The sequence below is a fragment of the Mesocricetus auratus genome, unplaced genomic scaffold (assembly GCF_017639785.1).
Source record: "Mesocricetus auratus isolate SY011 unplaced genomic scaffold, BCM_Maur_2.0 Super-Scaffold_4256, whole genome shotgun sequence".
In the NCBI taxonomy this organism is placed as follows: domain Eukaryota; kingdom Metazoa; phylum Chordata; class Mammalia; order Rodentia; family Cricetidae; genus Mesocricetus; species Mesocricetus auratus.
In genome coordinates, this window is record NW_024429182.1 from 97748197 (window position 1) to 97770572 (window position 22376).

Below are 22376 nucleotides of genomic sequence, written 5' to 3' on the forward strand. Positions count from 1 at the left end.
TGGTTAAGAGCATGTACTGCTCTTGTAAGGAACCTGGGTTTAGTTCCCAGAATCCACAATGGGAGGCTCACACCTATAATTCCAGCTCCATGGGAGCCAGAGCCTGTGGTCTCCTCTGGTACCTGCACTCACAAGCACATCCCGACTACACCTCCACCTCTACATAATTAAAACAAAACAAAACAAACAAACAAACAAAAACTCCGGGGTTGGAGAGACTGCTCAGCAGTTAAGAGCACTTGTTGCTTTTTCAGAGGATCCAGGTTCAATTCCTAGCACTCATATGCTAGCTCACAACCATCTGTGACTGCAGTTTCAGGAAGGCCACACCCTCTTCTGGACTCCTCAGGCACCAGGCAAGCACAAGATGCACAGACATGCAAAACACCCATATATATAAGACAAAAAATAGTTAAATCTAAAAAGAAAACGGAATAGGGCTGGAGGGGTGGCTCTGTAGTTAGGAGCACTGACTGCTCCTCCAGAGGATCCGGGTTCAATTCCTGGCATCTACATGGCAGCTCACAACTGTCTGAAACTCAAGTTTCAGGGACTCTGATGTCCTCCTCCAGTTTCCATGAGCATCAGGCACGCATGTAATACACAGATACATATGCAGTGAAAAAAATCCATACACATAAGTAATAATTTTTAAATTAATAAAGGAAATATAAAGCAGTTACTCAACAGCAATCATCAGCTCTATGAACTCCCAAGATTTATATTAAAAAGGCGTTTTTCTCTCTCTCTGGAGAAAACCTGCATTTTTTTTTGAGACAGGGTTTGCTATATAGTCCAGGTTGTTCTGAAATTCTAGATCCTGCAGCCTCAGCTAGCCAAGTGGTGAGATTACAGGCCTGCACCGCTACACCCTGTCAGCTCACAGCTTTCATTGTCTTCTTGAAGCCAGCCATAGGCCAACACTCCAGGGACACATGTCAAGTCTTGCATCATTTAGATTCAGTACTGCTATCTGTGGCTTTAGTTTTCCCCACCTCCTTCTCCCTTTTTCTTGTCTCTGCATCCTTCTTTACCAGGCTGAGAATCTCTTTCCTGAACTCGGCACTGCTGTTGGAGAACATCCCACATCTTCCGGTTGCTAAATCTGGAGGGTGTAATCTAGATGTTTGTACCGCCTCCCCATCCCTCCCCCATGGAAGGTGCCTAGTTGCCCATCTAGGAGGGGAAGAGAAAGAATTGGAGGAAAACCAGGGACTGGCAGGACCTGGGTCTGGATTCCGAGGCCAGCTTGCTGGTGGTTCCTTCCCCTCCTCTCTCTCTGGATTCAGGGTCCTTTTGCTCCACCCAGATAGAAATCATGGGGTAGATAAGGAGGTATCTCGGTATCTCAAATGTTGGTCTCTGGCAGCTCTGTGTTTCCGTAAAGTTTGCCTGAGTGTAGGCAGGTGGCGGCAGCAGCAGGTGGTACCCTGTAGCCTCACGGTCCTCCTGAATGCCTCTGGTATTGGGACACGTAACCCTGCAAGTGTTAGAGATTTGGGGAAGACTTAGCAAGTTGGGATTCCTCATTCCTGGTCGTGGCTGGCATTTCAGCTCTCAGGCAGACCTTAGACCTTGACGGCTGCCAGTGGCACAGCTGACCTGAGGTGTCTGAGATCCTCAGCCCTGAAGGCTTCCCAGCCTTCCGGAACTCCTCCGTGACCAGCCCTTCACAGACTTTGTCTTGGCTAGTCTCAGCTCTCCTAGCTTTCTTGTCATCTCTCTGTCTCTGTCACCCTTCCTCCTGCCCTGGCCACTCTCTAGATATTCAGCTGCTCTCCCTCAGCTGTCAAGCAGCTGACTGCTGTGCCACTTTCATGGCCTGGCTGTCCGTGCCACACTGTGCCATCCCTGCTGTTTCTTCCCAGTCTGGCATGCAGACTGTAGCTAAGAAACTGGGAGAAGCTTCCTAACGTGCAGCATCAGAGAAGGAATGCGCTTTTAAGTGAGTAGATGAGCCTGAGCGACCCTCTTATACAGCCAGAAACCTCGTGTTTGGACCAATCATCGCCTGGCCTCTTTAGTACCAGTCACAGTCACAGAGTTTTACTTTTGGACCAATCACGCCTTTGCCTCTGTAGAGCAGTCCATCCATACGGCCACCAGGGGGCGTGTTTCCTCTCGTGTAGATGGAGACAGCCGTCATAGCCGGTTCATCTAGAGTTCACCGTGTCTGGTAATCCAAACTACTGGAAGCAGCCTAGGCCGAAGCTGCTTTCAGGAGCTGGCGTCATTAGCTGTTACCCTGGGCACTTTTTTCAAGCCCACTGTGGAGACTTCAAAACCAGTTTGCAGTGGCGTAAGCGTAAGCTTGTACTCCTGGCTGTTGACTCAGTCTTTTTTTCTTTTTTCTTTTTTCTTTTTTGCTCGAGGCAACCAGAGCAAAAAGGGAGAATCTTAAGAGGTGCTAATGAGGGTGTCAGATCGCCCTATCCCCAAACTGGAAAGGGAATATCAAAAGGAGTGACTAAGTGAGAACTTAATTTATTATCACCAACAGTAATAAGCGATTATAACAGTGTTGTAGCAGTTTAAGCGGCTAAGGGTCCCAGGGAGAAATGGTTCCCTGTCTCCCTTCCTCCCCTGTTTCTGTCCGCTCTTTTCCTCCTTCCCTCCACCTCCCTTCTCCCCTTCTTCCTTTTCTCTCTTTTCCTCCTCCCATCCCGGCTATAGGGTGCCGAGAAGTTAGAGTTAGGTAGGTTGGGACTTTCCGGAGACCAGAGAATGAGTTGAAGGCACAGGGATGAAAACCAGGGAGCTGCTCCCGGGGCTGCCGAAGGGGGATAAGCCATGGGCTAATAGGATCTATTGTGGTGAATCCCCAGAGAGGCACGCACTGCCCGGAAGGCTGGAGCTCTGGGGTGGCTCTGGGTCAAGATTAAAGAGCCAAGAAGGGAGGCTTAAGGAGCCTGGCTGCACAGGTGATGGCATAGTCTTGCAGACCTCAGAATAAAGACTTAGCTGCACTTTACACTAGGGCACCCTGTCCCTCATCTGTCTTCTCTATCCCATGCTCTTCCCAATCCTATCTCGGAGACCTAGGTCAACACCGCCTCGGAATCACCAGGTGGCTTGACCAGGAACTGAAGGGCAGAGGCATCTCAGTCAGGAAAGCTAGGGAGGGGACTGGACCCGAGGGTGACTTTCTTTAGGGCCCGTGTGGCCCCTCCCTGCTCTCCCTTCAGGGCGCACTTGGTAGCTCGATTCCCTTACCTGAGGCTGCAGAGCAGAACCCCACCGCTAGCACCTTCTTGGGAATGCTGCTGTGACCGTCAGGAACCATGAGCCCAGCAACTCCGGTAAGGAGGACTTCTCTGGGACAGGAGGGAGTTGGGGTGGCGGCCCTTCCCAAATAGGTGGTGCCCTGATCTCCAGCGTTCTCTGTCTATGCCTGCATAGCTGGGGATTTGGATTGAGCTAGTCAAACCCTGGAGGGCCAGATCCAGGTGACAAAATATTCCTCTCCTCAAGTCCAGTCTCTGATCCATTACCGCTGCACCCTAGGATCTTCTAACTCACTAGTCATATGACCTAGCCTCCTGTCTCGAAAGTATCTCACCGAAGTAGTCACTGTACAAAAAACGTCCAGGTTGCCACTCACTCCTTGTTACATCCTGGCAACTCTGCAGCCTTGTCCCTTGCCAGCCCATCTCTCCAAGTCCTACTCATCTTCCAAACATACTGGAGACCAGCACGTATGTGGGGTTCTTAGGTCCATATTGGGGAAACGCTGGTTACATTGGTTGCATTCACATTGACTACTTTTACCTTTATTCTCCTCCAGTAGACCGGGAAGGCAGGATTTGCTGCCCAAGAGCCCTGTGGTGCTTTACACAGCTAGAGAATGCTACATCCAAAACAGGACAGAGCCTAGCTTCTCTCTGCAATATATATATATATATATATATATATTATAATTTGTTCACGGATTTTGTGTGTGTGGTGGTGAGAAATCTAATATGTAACCCAGGGTAGCTTTACCATGTAGTCAAGGTTAGTCTGGTATACCCAGTCCTGCTATGTCAGCCTCCAAATGTGGGCCACCACACTCAGTCTTTTTTCAACTCAAGTATAATTTCCACTTAATCTTGTTTCCAGAGGGTGTTGTTTTCTTCAGTCTGTAAAGGACTTGGGCTCTTTACATGGGACTAGCCTTGGGGGGGGGCACACCACCACAGGTCTAAGCTGGGTCAAGGGTGTTCAGTCCTTTGGGCTTCAGGACAGTGTCAGTGTCTCTTTTCTAGAATAACACAGTTCTCTCATTGACATAGATTAGAGCTTCATTTACAGTTTGGGAAGCACAAAATTGCTGAATATAATCAATTTGGAAATGTCTCTGATGATTGTGGGCATGGGCCTCTCTTACGTTTTGAATAAAAAACTTTAAAAAATTAAAATTACATTTATCTGTGTGAATGTGCACGTGCGTACATGCGTGCTCTCATGTGTGTGCATATGTGTGCACCAGTGTAACCCTGCGCTTGTGAAGGTCAGAGACAATTGTAAGACTCAATTCTCTCTTTCCACTTTGTGGGTCTGGGATAGAACTCAGGTCATCAGGTTTGGTGGCAGGCACCTTTGCCTGCTGAGCCATCTTAATGGCTCAGAAAACTTTATTTTCTTTATTATAATAATTCTTGGGAATCTTGCTATGCCTTGAACTCCTGGGATCTTCTGGGCTTGAGGTATCCTCGAGACTGAGACCTCGGAGTAGCTGTGAGTGCAGGCCGCCATGTGCTATGGAAATTGGCCTTGTCTTTGTTTTTGCTTTAGTACTGGAGATGGAACCTAGGGCCTAACCCATGCTGGTCCAGCTTTACCTCCAGGCTTCTCCTCCTCTTTCTTCCTTTTTTAAATTTTGAGATGGAGTCTAAGTTGTCCAGACTGGCCTTGAACTCACTCTGTAGCCCAGGCTGGCCTTCAATTTGTGCTCCTCCTGCTTCTCAGCCTCCCAGGTATCTGGGGATTATAGATCTGTACAACCAGGTCCAGCTTCTGCTGAACCTAATTAATGTCTTGTCCTTGGGTATCATGGGGGCAGTTTGTCCAGGCACCATCTATACATGGCTATAGACCTTTGGGGCATGTCCCTGCATTCTCTCTCTCTCTCTCTCTCTCTCTCTCTCTCTCTCTCTCTCTCTCTCTCTCTCTCTCTCCCAGAATCTCTTCTCAGAATGAAATCTCAGACTGTACAATCTTTCTGTTTTTATTTAAAATTTCTTGTTTTGGCTCTGAAGAAATGTCTCAAGCATTGGCTGCTCTTACAGAGGTCCCGTGTTCAATTCCCACAACCACAAGGTGGCTCACAATCATTTATAATGAGATCTGGTGCCTTCTTCTGGCATACAGGCATACTTGTAGACAGAACACTGTATATATAATAAATAGGTAAATAAATAAATACATAAATAAATAAAACCTTTTAAAAAATCAAAACCCACAAACAAATAAACAATAACAACCTGCCCCTCTATTATCTGAAAGAGCACCTTTGTAGCTTCCTGGGACTCTTCAGGGCAAAATAAAATAATAAAATTTCTTGTTTTTAAGACAAGGTCTGGTTCTGTAGTCCGGGAACTCTCTCTTAGTCTAGACTGTCCTTGACTTTTGTTGATCCTCCAGCTTCCAGTACTTGCCTCTACCTCTTAAGGATTACAGACCAGGCTTCAAGCCACACACATTCCCCCTCACTCTTTTTAATTATTTTATTTTTAGAGCGGGAGTGCTGAATGAGTATTCGTGTGCACGTGGAGGCCACAGGTCACTTCCTCGGTAGCTATCACCTTACGTTCTGAGACAAGGTGGCTTGGGATTCATGATCAGGAGAGGCTGGAAGGCCAGTGAGCCAGGGATCCACCTGTCTCCTTCTCTCCAGGACTGCCATGCCGGCTTTTAAGATGAGGTTCTGGCCATTTGAACTCAGTTCCTTGTGCTTGTTTGGCAGGTGCTTTACTGACTGAGGTATTTCCCTTACCCTTCCAAACACACGTTTTTGTTTTTTTACTTTGGCTGTCCTGAAACTCATTCTGTTGGCTAGGCTGGCCTCAGAGACCCCCTGCCTCTGCCTCCCAAATTCTGGGATGAAAGGCAAACACCACCACTGCCCAGCCATCCACACATCTACTTAAGAAGAGAAAGTATTTTATGTCAAGGATGGAATGTAGATCAGTACTTAGCACATTCTGGAATACCAAAAGGGCAAAGTATTTTATGAAAAATAATTGACAAATAGATGTCTTAATAGAAAAATAAATTGGGCTCTGGGTGGTGGTGGTGCATACCTTAATTCCAGCACTTGGGAGGCAGAGGCAGGAGGATCTCTGTGAGTTCGAGACCAGCCTGATCTACAAGAGCTAGTTCCAGGACATCCTCCAAAGCCACAGAGAACCCCTGTTTCAGAACTCCCCCCCAAAAAAGTTGGGTGTGGTGGTACACACCTGTAATCTCAGCTGCTCAGGCCAATCATTTGAAGGGGCAGCCCTGGAAATATAGACAGATCCTTGTTTCAAAACAGGAAAAAAAGAGAGAGAGAGAGGAAGAAAATAAAATTCTATGTGTAGCCTCAGCAGCAGAGGACTGCTACTCCAGGCTGCTTCTGCCCCCCTCCGCGTAGGACTGCAGACTACAAATCCCAGCATGTCTCGGTCACTGAATTTCTCCACACCACGCCCCCTCCCTGGGAGTGAGTTGGGTCTGGAGGGCGGGGCCGGGGGCAGTCAGGCTCCAGGCACAGCCTGGGGAGTGCAATGCCTCAAGCTCTCTGGGGTACACAAAGCGCAGGTGCGACTGACTCGGGGAGCAGCTTCATCGAGTAGGGGGCGTTTGTGGCAGCAGGTGTGGACAGGTGGGTGCATCCAGGGGAACTTGAGGAGTGTGCACCTGACTCTGTAAGATCTGTGTCAGAGCTTGGAGAGGGGAACGAGCCAGAGAAACACAAGAGGCCAAGGCTTCCGCTGTAGGTGTGCCAGCCCTAGTTGCGCAGCAACAGGTGTGAGCAGGTGGGGGAAGGGCAGAGGTGCCTGCTTGTAAATAAGTCGTCTGTTAATAAGAGAAGGCACCCGAACTCCGATCCAAGTTCCATCACATACAGAGGCGTGTCATTTGCTCCTCCCACCTCAGCTCTACCACCTGTAAAGGTCTCCACTTAACAGGGCTATCTGGGGAGGTTTGCAGTGGATGCCTTTCGGGATTACCTAAGGGGAGGGGGCGGCCTTTAAAGACTAGCAGTGCTCTCCCCAGTTATGATTCTGAGCTGGCCTGATCCTGCACATTGGGTGGTCGTTTTTTTTTATTTGATTTGGTTTTGGTTTTTTGAGACAGTCTCACTGTGTAAGTCTGGCTGGCCTGAACTCATATAGACCAGGTTAGCCTACAACAATTCACAGAACTCTGCCTGCCTCTGCCCACCGAGTGCTAGGATTAAAGGCTATGCTGCTACACCCGACTGGCAGTGTGTCTTTTAAAAGCTCCCGGAGAGAAGCTGAGGTGGCTGGGTGTGGATCCTGGCTCCATTGCTTTGTAATCAAGGGTGTCTGTGTAGGTTGGGCATCTCCAAGGCCTGCTTCTCTGTCTGTAAAATAGGCTTCCACTGTAGGTGCGCCAGCCTACAGGGATGGCAGGGATGCTCGGGAAGCTGAAGAGAGATAACGGGTGAAGGCAGAGAGGTGTACCAAGCACACAGTGCTCAGTGGCCTTCAAACAACGGCCCCTGTGGGTTTCCAGTGTGAAAGAGGCTCTTCCTGTCATGGAAATTCATTGCTCTGCCTCTGATATTTTATGCTGGTCCCATTTCCAAATCCTATTTTCACTCCCGTCTTTACCTGCCTCGTCCAAGCCAGAGGAGAATGGAGCAGGGACTTGCCAAGGTTCTGGAACTGACCCTGGCCTGGATCCCATCCCCACCCCCACCCTCACCCTGTCCTGTTGGGTGGCTGCCTGCTGACCCCAGTGGGACAGTGTGCCCATTCTCTGCAGGAGCAGAGCCTTGGGGGATGGGGCGGAGGGTGCCTGGCCTGCGTTTGTTTACTAACACAGCCTGGCATGGTTCTAGGGTGGCTCTCTAGGGAGGGCAGGGCTGGGGGCTTCCTTCTCAGGAGTTGCAATGAATTGTGAGGTCTGTGTGTGCTGGCTCCTCTGACAGGTCCCACCCGACTCCACCCTGGAAAGTCCTTTTGAAGAAATGGCCCTGGTGAGGGGCGGCTGGCTGTGGAGACAGAGTGAGTGATTCTGGGTCAAGTCCTTGTCTACCTTGCACCTGATTCTGGGGCGGGGAGGAGGGAAGCAGTGGGCTCTACACACCATGGCGAACCTTTCTCCCTCCCAGGGTCTTCTGGCCTCCTCTTTACTCAAGCCTTCCAGGCTGGCTGGATTCCCCTCCTTTGAGGCTCCCCCTCTGCCCCTGCAACACTAGGCTGGGTTAGAGGCTCCCTCCTCACTTCCCACACTAACTTATAATACAACTGTTTCCACCTGTCAGGATTCCCGCCTCCCTTCCCCATTTCATACTGGCTCTAGACTTTAGAGTAGCCCTTGAGGTACACAGACTAAGTTTGGTGCCTTGTGTGTCCATAGCCCCCCAACCCAGGCTGCACACAGACCAAGGCCCAGAGCAAAGTGAGATACATCTCTTTTTCAGAATTATAGCTCCAAGAGCCCTCTTTCTTTTGGGGGGCGGGTTGTGAGGCATTGTGGGAATACAAAGTTCCATGTAGCTCTAGTTGGCCCCAAACTCACCATGTGGTCAAATACAACCTTGAATGTCTGTCTCTACCACCTGAGTGCTGGGATTACAGGCATGTGCCACCATGCCTAATTTTATTTATTTTCTCAGTAGTCCAGACTAACCTTGAATTCTCTTCAGCCTAGAGTGCTGGAACTCCACACCTGGCTAAGAGGCCATCTAATGTTTTGCACGTTCTGTTACCATTTCAGTTATAAAATGTTTAGAGTCATAATAATCACAGCCCCCTGCCCATCCCCCCTTCATCCAACCAGTGAGGTAAACTAAAGAATATCTGGCTTGGGCTTTGGGCTAGGAGCCCCCATGTCCCTTGCCCCTGCCCATTTGGGCTAGGAGCCCCCATGTCCCTTGCCCCTGCCCATTTTCAGTTCATTTGGCAGATACCAGTCCTGCTGGGGCTTAGGACCTCACATCCCCAATGCAGATCCCCAATGTAGTGCAAGAGGCAGAGACAAATGACTGTCACTCAAACCAGAGATAGGAGACAAGATAGAGGCTTTCAGTAGGGAGAGGCCGTTGCCTTTGGAAGCTCCCACAAGTTGGTATGAGTGACTGGTCACAGTTCAGCACTTCTGTTGAGCCTCTGCTGTGTGCCAGACCAGTGGCTGGCAGGGATGAGAAATGTAGAAAAGATAGGCAACAAAGAAGTGACAGTAATGGGGGCCAGAGCTGAGGGGACTTAGGGAGCCCATATGGGGCTCTTGCCCTAGCAGGGTCAGGGTTCAGCTTCCCTGGTGGGTCCGGAATATTCACAGGCTCCATCCTCCGTCGCTGGAAGCGGAATTGGTTTGCTCTGTGGTTGGATGGCACGCTGGGTTACTACCACGATGAGACGGCCCAGGACGAGGAGGACCGCGTGCTTATCCACTTCAATGTCCGAGACATAAAGGTCGGCCAAGAGTGTCACGGTGAGCAGAAGCACTTCTTTGATGGAACTCTGCCCATGGCCAGGCTCTTTCCTGTGTGTGTCTGAGAACTGCAATTGGAAGGCTCTTGGCTGCTTTCAGAGAGCTCTTCCACACATTTCTGGGCCTTCACCAGCTGTAGGTCAGTGAGCTATGAGTTAAGGACCGGTCCTTGGTTGAGTTCCTACCTTGTGCTGTACCCCAGAGGTGAGTCCAGATAAAATACCTGCAGGTACTTGAGAATGGATGAAGATGAAATAAGGAGGCTCAGAGAAGTGACGTAACTGGCCTAGAGTCACACAGCGAATCTAGTGCCTCAACCAAGACTGAAGCGAGTGTAATGCAGTAACTGAGAGATGAGCTAGGAAGCCAGTAATATGGAAAGGTTGAAAGGATTTGGAGGGTATAGCAGACTCCCAGGCAAGTATATGGGATCAGAGGTTAGCAATGACCAGCAAACAGGACCCCAAGATGTTAACTCCTACCATTGGGTGTGGTTTCCTGGGGCAGGGCCACTAGGGCCTACGTTTCTGGAATCCTCATGAATGTGTGCTTTCTTGCAGATGTGCAGCCCCCAGAGGGCAGGAGCCGAGACGGCCTGCTGACAGTGAACCTACGGGAGGGTTCCCGTCTGCACCTGTGTGCAGAGACCCGGGATGATGCCGTGTGAGTGGACTCACGGGATGTGTGGAGCGGGGCACTGGGTGCAAGCGCAGAGGGGATTTAGACCAGTTATCAAGGTTTTGTCATACAGGCTGAGCAGAGGATAATAGTGGAATTACTGATAATTGGTGCATACACAGAGACCCCAGGGTTGGATGCACACATGCCTCAGGTACTGAGTCCCTGGACATTTGGAATCAGATATTTGGCAGCCTGTGAAGTGATTCCCTCACCCAGGCCAATTGAAAGGAGCAGGCATACCCCATGACATCCCAACAGACTTTGTAAGAGGTGCCCTGGTGGTGGGACTCTGAACTGAGGGGTCGGCCTAAACCTGCTGTCAGAAGCAACTGGCAGGGTCTAAGCTGAGCACCCCAGTATTAGATGCAGCCCATCCTGGGAGGCTGAGGGCATCCTCCTCAGTGCCATCTATTCCCTCCATTCTTTCCCTTCCTGCCCCCAGCCTGAGCAGCTGGGCCTCTGCCCTGGAGAAGAAGGAAGGAGATGGGTGTGTGGGTGTGGGGACAGCCAAGATCTGGGCAGATAGCATAGAGCTGCCTTGTCCACCCCAGCCAGATGCCATGGCAACCAACAAAGGCCCAATTGTCCTGTATCCACTGGGCATTCCTGAGGCGTGGGTCATGGCTCTGGGAAGTTGTGTAAGCTGGAATGTGGAGGTGGGTTGCAGAAGAGCATCACTCAGACATGCCAGACTCAGAAGGCACCCAAGAGACACCCCCAGCCTCAGCCGGGGTAATTGAGGGGAAGAGGCTGGACCAAGAGTTATTAGCTTACTGGGTGGTGAGGGCACACACCTGTAATCCCAGCACTCAGTAGGCAGAGGCAGGCAGATCTCTGAGTATGAGGTCAGCATGGTCTACAAGGAGAGTTCCAGGACAGCCAGGACTGTGCAGAGAAATCCTGTCTCCCATCCAAGCACTAACCAGGCCCGACCCTGCTTAGCTTCCAAGATCAGAGGAGTTCAGAATGGTATGGCTGTAAAAGTAGAAACAACAACAAGAAAACACAAACCATCAACAGTTATTAGCTTACCTCGGGGTGCATCCATGTGGTTAGTTGCTTTTGTCTGACCGAGAGCTGGGAGATATGGGGGCTTGGGGCTGATTGGGTTGGGGATGAGCATCTACAAGGTGGGAGCTCCATATGCCTATCCTGCGAATCTTTCCTCATGATCTGGTGGGTTTTGCTTTGCAGAGCATGGAAGACAGCACTGTTGGAGGCAAATTCCACCCCGGTGAGCACCCACTCTCTCCCCCTCCCCCTTGCCCTACATGCCATAGAATCATGGGTGACTCAGACTCGGTCTCTGCCTATTAGTTCAGCCTATAATGGAGCGGTTCATGCAGACTCAGTCCCCTAGAGTCCCCTGTGGAGAAGGGAAGAGTCAGCAGGTGCTCCCAGGAGAGAAGGAGTGAAGCCTCCATGAAGACTCACTGGAGAGTTGCAGGGGAGTTAGGAAAGAGGGGTGCATGTGTCAGGCGTGATGCCACTCAGAACAGTCCTGTGAGGCTGGGTTATTGTTCTCTCTGCACACGGTTAAGACTAAGGCTCATTCGTCCACACAACAGATATGTATTGGGTTCTTAGTGTGTGTTGGGTACCATGCCAGGGGCCAGGGATCTGACGTAAACCAAAGGATGTAGGCTCTCCCCCTCCTGTATTCAGCCCAGAAGGGGCCAGATATGAAACAACCAGTTAATTAATCTTTCCATTTTGATATCAGCCACTGCTCTGGCAGAGGCATGCAGTCTGTGACCGTTTTGGTGGTCTGATCCAGGTGTGAGTTCACTTGAAGCTGAGACTTGAAGGGTAAACATAAATTGGGTGAAAGGGGCTATGGTGAAGGAAACAGCTTTCCAGGTAAGAAGGACCAGTATGTGCAAAGGCCTGAAGGGGTTAAGATGTCGAGGTGGCTGAAGCCTAGGGAACAGGATCAGGAGTGGCGGGGGAAAGAAATCTGGGGGGGTTCAGGCCTGTGCCTTGTGCTAATAATATTGTATTGATTATTTTACTTTTTACGTAGAGTATCATTTTGGATCTCAGGCTGGCCTTGAACTCATCATGCAGCCCAGACTGGCCTCAGATTTGCAGTGCTCCTCCTGCTTCAGCTTTCCAAGTGCTAGAAGTACATGATAAAATGCCATGCCTTGCTCTAAGAATCCTGGTGTCTTCTAGGAGCACCAACAAGCCATTGACAGTCTTTAAACAGAAGGAAAGAATGGGCAGACCAGATCAGATCTGCCTTTTAAAATCTTTGTAATAATGTACGTATGGTGTGCCCATGTATTTGTGGGTGTGTGTACAGGTGTGTGAAGGCCAGAGGTCAACCTTGGGTGGTAGTCCTCATCAGCAACAATCACTTCATTTTACTTTTTGTTTTAACTTTACTTTTTTTGGTGTTTGGTTTTCGGAGGCAGGGTTTTGCTGTGTAACAGCCCTGGCTGTCTTGGAACTCCCTCTTTAGACCAGGCTGGCCTCGAACTCACGGATATCCACCTGTCTTTGCCTACTGAGTGCTGGGGTTAAAGGTGTGCCCCCCCCCCCCAGTCATCACCTTGTTTTTTGTGACAGGGCTGCTCGATGGGACCTGGGGCTTACCAGTTTAGGCTGGCTGGCCGACAAGCCCCAGGGATCCTCCTGTGTTTGCTCTGGAGTTAGGCACACGTAGCTATGCCTGATTTCCACAGGTATGCTGCGGTTGGAAGTCAGGTTGCAAGGCAAGCACTTTACTAACAGAGCCTTCTCTGCAGTGCCAGCCTTGTATTTTCAAAAAGCCATTTTGGAGCAGGGTGTGGCCGTGTGTACTTGTGATCCCAGCACTTGGGAGGCAGAGAGAGGACAACTCCAAGCTTTGGGTCAGTCTGGACCAGAGAGCCAGACCCTGTCTCAAAAACAAGCAAAAGAAGCCCTGCTGGTAGGGAGGGAGGGAGCAGCAGGGAGTGAGAGTGAATACCCAGGGACCAGTTAGGAGCTGAGGTCAGTCTCCCTACAATAGGCTGCAGGTCTGGATTAAGCCTTGCTGGCCAACAGGCTGAGGAGTACAGGCATTTAGGAGATGCAGGGGAGAGTGCTCAGTGACTGACCATTGGTCACTAAGGTGAGGGTCTGAAGCATGGCCTGAGGCCCAACGTGGGCCCCCACCTGCCAGACTCCAGAATCCATGCTTGCTGCTTCTGCAGGCAGCACAACTGAGAATTCTCTCACCTGAAGAGTGTCTACTGGGAAGTAGCAGAGAAGACAGACAGTTAGAAACCCTCTTGAGTATATCCACCTGCTGAGAGCCAGACATTGCTAAACACCTGGCATGGTTATGTCATTTCATCCTCTGACTGGGGTTGGTGGCAGTTGGTTTATTAGTCCCACTTGACAGATGGGGAAGCTGAGGTTTAGAAAGGGGAGATGGCTCGTTCAGAGTCTCACAGTCTTAAGGCATTGGATGAGCCTTCACTGGAGACTTGGTTAGTGAACTTAATGAGGAAGCTGGCATTGTGAGCAGAGGCAGGGAAGAGGGATGTGTATGTGTGCATGTTTGCAAACGTGTGCATCCAAGGGCTGGAGAATGGCCTGGTTGGAAGGTTTACCGTGGGGGGACTGACATTGGAGAAATGACCTCTGAGGTCAACAGGGTCTGGTCATAAAGGATCTCAAAATCTAGTTGGAGGAATAGCCTTTTCCTGAGGCTATCAGACCAGTTGGGGGAATTAGCAGAGAGGGCTGCAGTCAGTCAGACACCGGGGCCACCTTGACTTTTCAGGTGGGGAAGTGGTTACAGGAAGCTAGAAATAAAGAGGGCCAAGAATCATCGGGGCGGGGGGGGGGGGGGGAGCCAGGTCCCCTAACCCTTCTCTGAGCTCCAAAGGCCCCCCTCCCAGCAGGGCCTGTCAGTGGCACTGAAGACAGCAGGAAGAAGGAGGTGAGGGCTGACCGTTCTGCACTCTGTGACTCTATGAAGCTGTCTTGCTCCCCCTCTGCCTGCCCTACTGACCCTTGACCTCTGCCTGGCCCTCCATGCTCCCTCTCTGCCTGTCCACCTGCCTGCTGTACTGACCTCCGACCTCTGCCTGGTCCTCCCTGCTCCCTCTTTTTGCTCCCCAGATACACATCCCTCGGGGCTCTGGCTTACTGGGGCTAGTGCCTGTGTTTTTGTATTTCTGTCTGTCTGTCTGTCTGTCTATTCACAACTGTGTCTGTGGACGTCTCTGTCCCTGAGCCGATGCAGGAGTGACCTGTGCTTTGTACCTCTATGTGCCTCCCACTCCGGGGGAAGGCTCGTGGGGATATAGTCACAGATGAGGCTGGAATTGTGGGGTAAAGCGACTGGGATCCCCAGTGCATGGAACCAAGGCGGGGGAGCCAGAAGGAGACCATGCTCCTTCCTGAGTCATTGACACCCTTTCCCCGTCTCTGGCCTCTCCCCTGCACATGAACAGTTGGCACAGGACTCTGGTAGGGGCCTGGTGATGTCTCCTAGTCTCTTAAGGTGTAAAGGGCGTCTGACATCTCCCTCCCTCTCCCTTCTTGGGTTTCTGTGGCTGGAGCAGGCCCCAGCTGGAGCCACCGTCCCACCCAGGAGCCGTCGGGTTTGCCCTAAGGTCAGGTGTACGACCCTCTCCTGGAAGCCCTGTCAGGTTGAGAGGCGGATCTGGGTAAGTGCAAGCTCAGCCCTTCCTGCCTCCTTTCTGGCCATCAGGACGAGCCTCCAAAGCCACACGTCCCATCCTTTCCCTGTCCATGGACATCGATGGCTCTCCTTTCTTCACTGGACCACAGCTGGCTTTCAAGGCCCTCGGTCTCCTCCCAGACTTGCTTGCCGCATCTCCACGCTCCTGTGTTTGCTCTGCCTCTGCTGCAGCTGCTGTAGCCCTTACCTCCTCCTGCTGATACCCATGCTGCCCTCTGCTGCCCAAACCCTTAGCTTCTTTGTTCACCTGGCCAGCGGATGCTCGCCCTTAAAGAACTACCTCCTCAGTGGGGACCTCCCAGAGCTGCAGGCACTGTCACTCAGGACAGTCCACTGTCACTGGTTCTTAGCACTGGCTTCATTCTGCCTGGCCTAAGAGTCTCTTTATTCCTGTCTGCTTAGAACTGCTGAAACAGGAACTTCCTCCAAGACAAGGACCAGGAAGCCCAGTACAGGGTTGGGTATTCAGCGTGTGCTCAGTCAGGTGCTCAGTGATGGGGACAGTCTGTTCGTACCCCTTCACAAGGAACTGGCAGATAGGTCACTGAATGAGAAAGGAAAGAAAGGGACTTAGTTTGGGTCTATCCTTGTCCTGGGTGATTCTTGGTATCAGGATGTGGTAATTACTTTTCTTATCACTGTGAGCAAATATCTCACAAGAAGCAACTTAAGGAATGAAAGAAATGCGAGATTTATGTTTATAGTTTGAGGGTACACTCTTCCGTGTGCGTGTGTGCGCGCGTGCGTGTGCACGACGGTGGGACTATGAGGCTGCGTGCTCATATTTAGGCAGAGAGAGGAATGCCAGTGTCCGGCTGGCTTTTTCATGTCCCCTTTTCATTTAGTCTAGAATTCCAACCCATACCATAGGGTGGTGTTGCCCCACTCAGGAGAAGGTCTCTCCCAAAGGTATGTGTCCCAGGCGATTCCAAGTCCAGTCAGCCAGCACACAGGTTCTGGGCCTCAACTCTTTGTCACTAGGGATCAGCATAGCACCTGGTCTGGTGCTATGTGAGTGGACATGGGAGCTTGTGGTCTTATTATGTGGTCAATTACAAACTCTTTTTTTTTTTTTTTTTTTTGGAGACAGGGTTTCTCTGTATTGTTTTGGAGGCTGTCCTGGAACTCACTCGGTAGACCAGGCTGGCCTCGAACTCACAGAGATCCGCCTGCCTCTGCCTCCCGAGTGCTGGGATTAAAGGTGTGCGCCACCAACGCCCGGCTCAATTACAAACTCTTTTCTTGTTCATTGATGCTGTTTTAGAATTGCTTAGGGACTTACATGACAGCAACACTTGTTGGTATTGTCTGCATGCCAGAATCTCCTAAGTAGGGTGGGGCCTAGGGAAAAAATATATATGTAATTTCTGTGGTGCTGGGGATTGAGCTAGGAGCCTCACACATGCTAGGCAAGCACTGCTTTTAACACTCAACCATATATACCCCAGCCTGGAAATCTGCATGTTCAAGACTAACTTCTGGGGTTGGGTTTGAGTCTCAGTGGTGGAGTACGTACTTAGCCCGAGTGAGGTGCTGGGTTGATCCCCAGTATTTCATAAGGGATGAGGCTTCTGGTGGTTGTGGCATGAGGAACAACTGAGCCCAGAAGTACTTGGTCAGTAGACGTAGTTTTGCTGGAGTCTCCCAGGATTAATGAGAAACATGCTCTGATGAGAAGCATGTAACTTAGCTTGATCATTGTTACTTAGCTCATCACAGAAAGGCCTAGGACTTCAAGTGGCAATGCCTAAAAATGGGATTGAAAAACCATAAACCTGTGAACACAGCAGTTTCAGATGAGGCCAGAATGTTATTTACATATAACTCACTGTTTGCACAGCACTGTTTTCACCCATAGGAGGGGCTGGGCCATGGGAGAAGCCCTAGGGTTCTCCAGGTCCCTGGGGTGACCAGCCGGTTGCCAGGTACTCTGAGTTTTCTTCTGGGCCTCCCAGATCTGGAGGGACAGGAGCCCTGGAGAGACATGAGGTTGTATTTTCCACCCACTCCAGAACCTCACAGAGGCCAGCTCACTGCAGCTTCAGGGCAGGTTCGTGTAGTAATGGTGATTCCCCGCCCTCCTTGAGGATTCTTCAGTCTTCTCCAGTCTGACGTATCCACAACCATTCCTTTGAAAACACCCCTCCCTACCAAGATCACTAGTGTCTAAGTTGCTAAAGCCAAGGGCTTACCCTCTCAGCATCAGCCAATAGGTTGTCAGAAGAGCATACTGAGAAGATAAAATTCTAAGGCTAGTGTGCCAAGAGATGGAGATGCAGCTCAGTGGTACATGCCTGTCTGACACACATAAGGCCTTGGGCTCAAACCCCAACATCACAAAAAGGAAAATGCTGGGTTTGGTGGTATATGCCTATAATCCTAGCAGCCAGGAACCGAAGCAAGAAGGTTGTGAGTTCAAAGGCAGCCTGGGCTGTGTATCACTCACTCCCCCAAAGAGCAAAGGTTCTAGTGCTAGGCTTAGTGATGCATTCCTGTAACCCCAGAACTTGGGAGGTAGAGGAAGGAAGATCAGGAGTTCAATGTCATCCTCATCTATAGAGTGAGTTCAAGGCCAAGCTAGGGTGCATGAAATCCTGTCTAAAAATGGAAAGCTTTTGTCACGAAAGCATGAGGACCTGAGTTAGACCCCAGAACCCATGTGAAAACAGTGGTGTTCTCTACAACCGCAGTGCTGGGGAGGTAGAGACAGGAACAGGCTAGGGGCTCACTGTCCTGGCAGTGAGGGTGAACCAGCAAGTTCCAAGTTCAGTGAGAAATGATCTCAACAATAGAGTGAAAAGTGACCAAGAAAGACACCTTGCATCTGACTTCTGCACGCACACACACTTCCACATATACAAAAGGGTGGAAAGGAGGAGGAACCCCTTAAGGTGTGCATATGGTTTCTTGGTTGGAGTGCATGGTGCTGGCATTTACAGACAAGAACAGGCCTGTGAGATGGAGAGACAGCACAATCCACTTGTGTTAGTAAAGTTGAACACATAAAACCTCTTTTCTGCTTTTGTTTTTTTAAGATTTTATTTATTTATTATATATACAGTGTTCTATCTGCATGTATGCCTGCTGGCCAGAAGAGGTCACCAGTTCTCATTATAGATGATTGTGAGCCATCATATGATTGCTGGGAACTGTACTCATGACCTCTGGAAGAGCAGTCAGTGCTCTTAACCACTGAGCTATCTCAGTGTTTTTGTTTTTTTCTGTTGTTGTTGTTTTGGTTTTTCGAGACAGGGTTTCTCTGTATTGCTTTGGAGCCTGTCCTGGTACTCACTCTGTAGACCAGGCTGGCTTTGAACTCACTCCCGAGTGCTGGCATTAAAGGTGTGCACCACCAACGCCTAGCTGCAGGTTGGAACAGTCTAAAGAAAGTTGGGCCATTCTGGTATGGACCCTCCAGGTCTGCCACACCCCATGAGTAAAGTGGCAGGTTTGGATTGACAGTAAATCATGCATGTATTTACTGGCTCCTGTCATGCAGGATCCCCTGCTGGTGACATAAACTGAGGGCCTTGTTCCTAAGTGGCACACATTTGGGGAGTGGATGGAAAAGTTGAGGAGACTATCCAGTCACAGAGAACCCAAGAACTTTTGAGGAAGGCTCTGGGAGGTTAGCAGACCCTGAAGGGGACAGCAACAATCCCACCTCCTCTGTCTCAGCCCACAGCACTGGGTCCTGGGTGCTGTGGAGGCAGCAATGCCCGTCTTTAAGGGTCCCAGGTGGTAACACAGCACAGCACCTCCATTGGGACCCGCTCTGCAGTAGATGCCTGATAGTTATTTCAGTTTTCTTCCCTGCTCTTCCTTTCCTTTGCCCCAGACCTCCTTTAATTCATACCTACAGCTTGACCATAGTTCTCTCTTCCTGTGGCTAGGAGAGTAATCGGCTAGGTTTTTCTCCAAGTGAGAGAACTGTAGCTGTTAGGCCTATAAAGGGAATTTGGGAGCCATGGAAAATATGTGCAGTGTAGGAGACCAAGGTGAAAACAGCGTTTTAGAGAAGGCTATGGACTTTATGAGGAGGCAGCAGTGCCTTATCTGTCAGCTTCCTGGTGGGGGTGGGGAGCACAGGAGAATGAAGGGGTCAGGACCAAACCCAGACCAGGAAGTTCCTGGGCATTTGACCTGATCGGACTTCCCAGGTACGTGTGTACAGCCCGTATCAGGACTACTATGAAGTGGTGCCTCCCAACGCGCACGAAGCCACATATGTCCGCAGCAGCTACTACGGGCCACCTTATGCAGGTAAGTGCCCCTGCCCTATCCCTTTGCCCACCACAATCCTGTACCAGACCTTGTCCATGACCTATCAGTGAAGACTAAGCTTTGACCTTTTAGGGTACATGTATTTTCCAAATCCCACCAGTAGTACCCTCTGGATCCCCAGATTCAAAACAGCCATCCCTACTCCTGCTCTGATCTCCCAGCCTCCCTGTGCCATCCCCACTAAGCCACACAGCCTAGCAATGACATTACTGTGCTGCTGGCGACCCCAGGTGGCTATTGTAGGAATGGCAATAACCTCCTTCCTAGTCCTGAAATCTTGGTTACTAGTGTCCGTCCCCGGATATACTGCATAGGTTCTCCAGGCACCCAGGGATCCTGAGGGTTCCTGTAGCATAGTCCCACAACCATAGTCACTAAGTATCAGTGGCATATGTATGACCTGTAGGATGTGGTGGCAGGTCTCTCAAAGTCTCAGTTTCTCTGGGGGAGCAGAATGACTTCATAGCTTAACGTGTGACTGTATTAGGTCACAGGGGTTGACCCTCTGCCTCTTCTTACAGGCCCTGGTGTGACACACGTGATAGTGAGAGAGGACCCCTACTACAGCTCGGGCGCCCCACTGGCCATGGGCATGCTTGCTGGGGCTGCCACAGGTGCTGCTCTAGGCTCACTCATGTGGTCACCTTGCTGGTTCTGAGCCCTGGGGCTCTGACCTCTGGATGTGCATGTAGATCGCAAGACCCTTTTCTTCCTGGACTACCTTCTGCTGTCTACCATTTAAACCCTGGCTCATTCTGACCTTTTCCTCTCCATTAAGCTCTCTATGCCTAGTCCATTCCTCTCACCACTTAGCCTCCTTCCCTCTCAGAAGAAGCTAACATCTCAGGCACACTTGGTTGAATTCTCCCACCTATTGCTAGACACCCCCATAAATCACATATAGATATATTTCTTCTAGATACAGCAAACATGACTTCCTTTGGTTCCAAGTATCTGAGGAACGGCGATCATAAGTAAACAACAAAGCTACAGTTATCAGTCTGAGGACATATGGGGGCAAGGAGCAAGGAGCAAGGAGCAAGAATGAGCAGAGAACATTCTTACACATCCAAAGAATCAAAGAATACAGTTGTTTGGTGTTGAGGCAGGGTTTGGACTATGGTGTCCTCCAGGCTAAGGAGCTTGCTGGATACAGGTGACAGGAGCTTTTTATGGAGGGAAGCTTTGTGATTTCAACTACAGTATCTTGTCTGTTTTGTCAGTACTGGCACATATCCTTACTCCATACATGAAGTTTGGCACCTTCTTTCCACTACTAGCTTCTCTGTGATAGTTGAGCTAACCCCTGGTTTTCCTGGCTGTGGGACAGGTGAGCTCCTTGGGACCTCCAGCCTTAGGAAGTTGCTTCCATTAGGAAATGCCTTTCTGATCCCCGGAGCTCAGCTCTATTACTGTAACCATTACTGAGGCTTTCTCTTCCTTCACTCTGTGGGCCTAACCCACCTTGGTACCAGCCTGGGGAACCACTCATGTGCCTGCCTGTAGGTGGCAAGCAATTTCTCCATTAGATCCTGTTCCAGACTCTTCCACTATCCCTTCCCAGCTGCTAATAGAAAAGCTAAAGTCCCTGGTCCAGTGGCTAGAGTGCCCACTACAGTCCCCATAGATGATGGAGGGCTCCATTGGCTCAGCTGCAGACACTAATAAAGACATGACTGGCTCCAAAACTGGCTCTGGTTTTTTAGTTCCTCCAGGGGGATCTCTTTCCTCAGGCCATCTGTGACCAACCATTTACTGATACAGTGCATTATGAAGTTGGATGGAATTGGTGACATGTGAGCTGAACAATTTGGGACAACTCATTTCTAGATCTTCCTTTCCCTACCCCTGGAGATGGCAGATGGAAGTTGGCCATCTCTGAAGACTCAAAAGGAGAGGCTATGCCTGGGTCTTTGTTCTATACCCTGAGCTGACAGATAATCCATAGCTGGCACTGTGTGCTGAGACCTCTGATGTTAGAATATTTGTGTATGTGTGCACACAAGCATGCCAGAGGTCAACGGCCAGAGTGTGTTTATCAATCTCCACCTTGTTTTTGACATTCCTCAAGGTTTGGCTAAACTGACTGGCTCGTAAATGTCAGGGATCCTCTTACCTTTGCCTTCCCATGGCTGAGATTTTCCACAGTATCTTCCCCACCTAAAGTAGAACCAATTAATTGTTCTCATAGAAACCTGGTGGGTAGAGACAAATAGAACCTGCCTCAGGCTTCTGGAGGCTGTCAAATAGCAAAAATCCCTGCTCAAACTGATTTAAGCCAAAGAAAGGAAAACAAGGCAGCCAGGACTAGAAGGTAGATTCAAGAATTGAGAATGAGATAACACCTTTACACTGAGGTGGCTATCATCTGTCTCAAGCATAGGCACTGAGAATGACCGTATGTTGTGGGATATTTGTACACTGTGAAAATGTATTGCTGTGATTGATGTAGTAAGAAGCTTAAGGGCCAATAGCTATGCAGGAGGTATAGGTGGGACTTCAGGGCAGAGGGTGAACTCTGGGAGAAGGCGGGGTGGCCAGCCAGGGACTGAGAGAGACAGAAGGATGGGCAGTACACAATAGAAGGTAGATAAATAGAAATGGGTTAACTCAAGTTATAAGAGCTGGTGGGACAAGTCTAAGCTAAGGTGGAACTATCGTAATTCTCCATCTTGTTTTCTGGGAGCTGGCAGCTACAACCATGTATCAAGCTGAGCAGAGGGAGCAAATCTCACACTGAAGAGTTCCACGAACCACAGGGCTGATCCTCTAAGCCCCATCTCATTGCAGTATCTTACCTGTTTTCATCAACTCTTCTTTCTCGTGGCAACTGTAGTGCACTAATGCTAGCTCTGAAGTCAGCTACATTAATAAGTTCTCTGGCTTGTGGCCTCTATTTTTGTAATAGAGCAGGAGAGTCGGATGTTGGTGACCAAAGTCAGGTATTTCCTTTGTTGTGTAAATTGCCAGAAAGTAAATACTTCAGAATTTGGGATCATAAGAACTGTTTTAAGTGTTCAATTGTATCTGAATGGTTTAAAAGTATGCCTGAGTTCTAAAAAAGCTTATTTATTTTTGGTTT

General features: G+C 49.9%; 1 protein-coding gene across 3 annotated transcripts; it reads left to right on the plus strand.

Annotated features, from left to right (window-relative positions):
• Positions 1-6699: 6699 nt before the first annotated feature.
• On the plus strand, positions 6700-20982 carry Plekhb1 (pleckstrin homology domain containing B1). 3 transcript variants are annotated; one of them, XM_021229516.2, is made up of 9 exons: positions 6700-6844; positions 8141-8216; positions 9496-9648; positions 10209-10311; positions 11524-11563; positions 14205-14242; positions 14871-14975; positions 19171-19273; positions 19816-20982. In XM_021229516.2, exons 2-9 carry the CDS (start codon positions 8180-8182, stop codon positions 19825-19827), a joined length of 591 nt encoding a protein of 196 aa, XP_021085175.1. In that variant the 5' UTR covers positions 6700-6844; positions 8141-8179; the 3' UTR covers positions 19828-20982. The 3 variants fall into 3 exon arrangements, with proteins under 3 accessions (XP_021085175.1, XP_012971815.1, XP_012971813.1); XM_013116361.3 differs by lacking the exon at positions 14205-14242; XM_013116359.3 differs by lacking the exons at positions 14205-14242; positions 14871-14975.
• The last annotated feature ends 1394 nt before the right edge of the window (positions 20983-22376 follow it).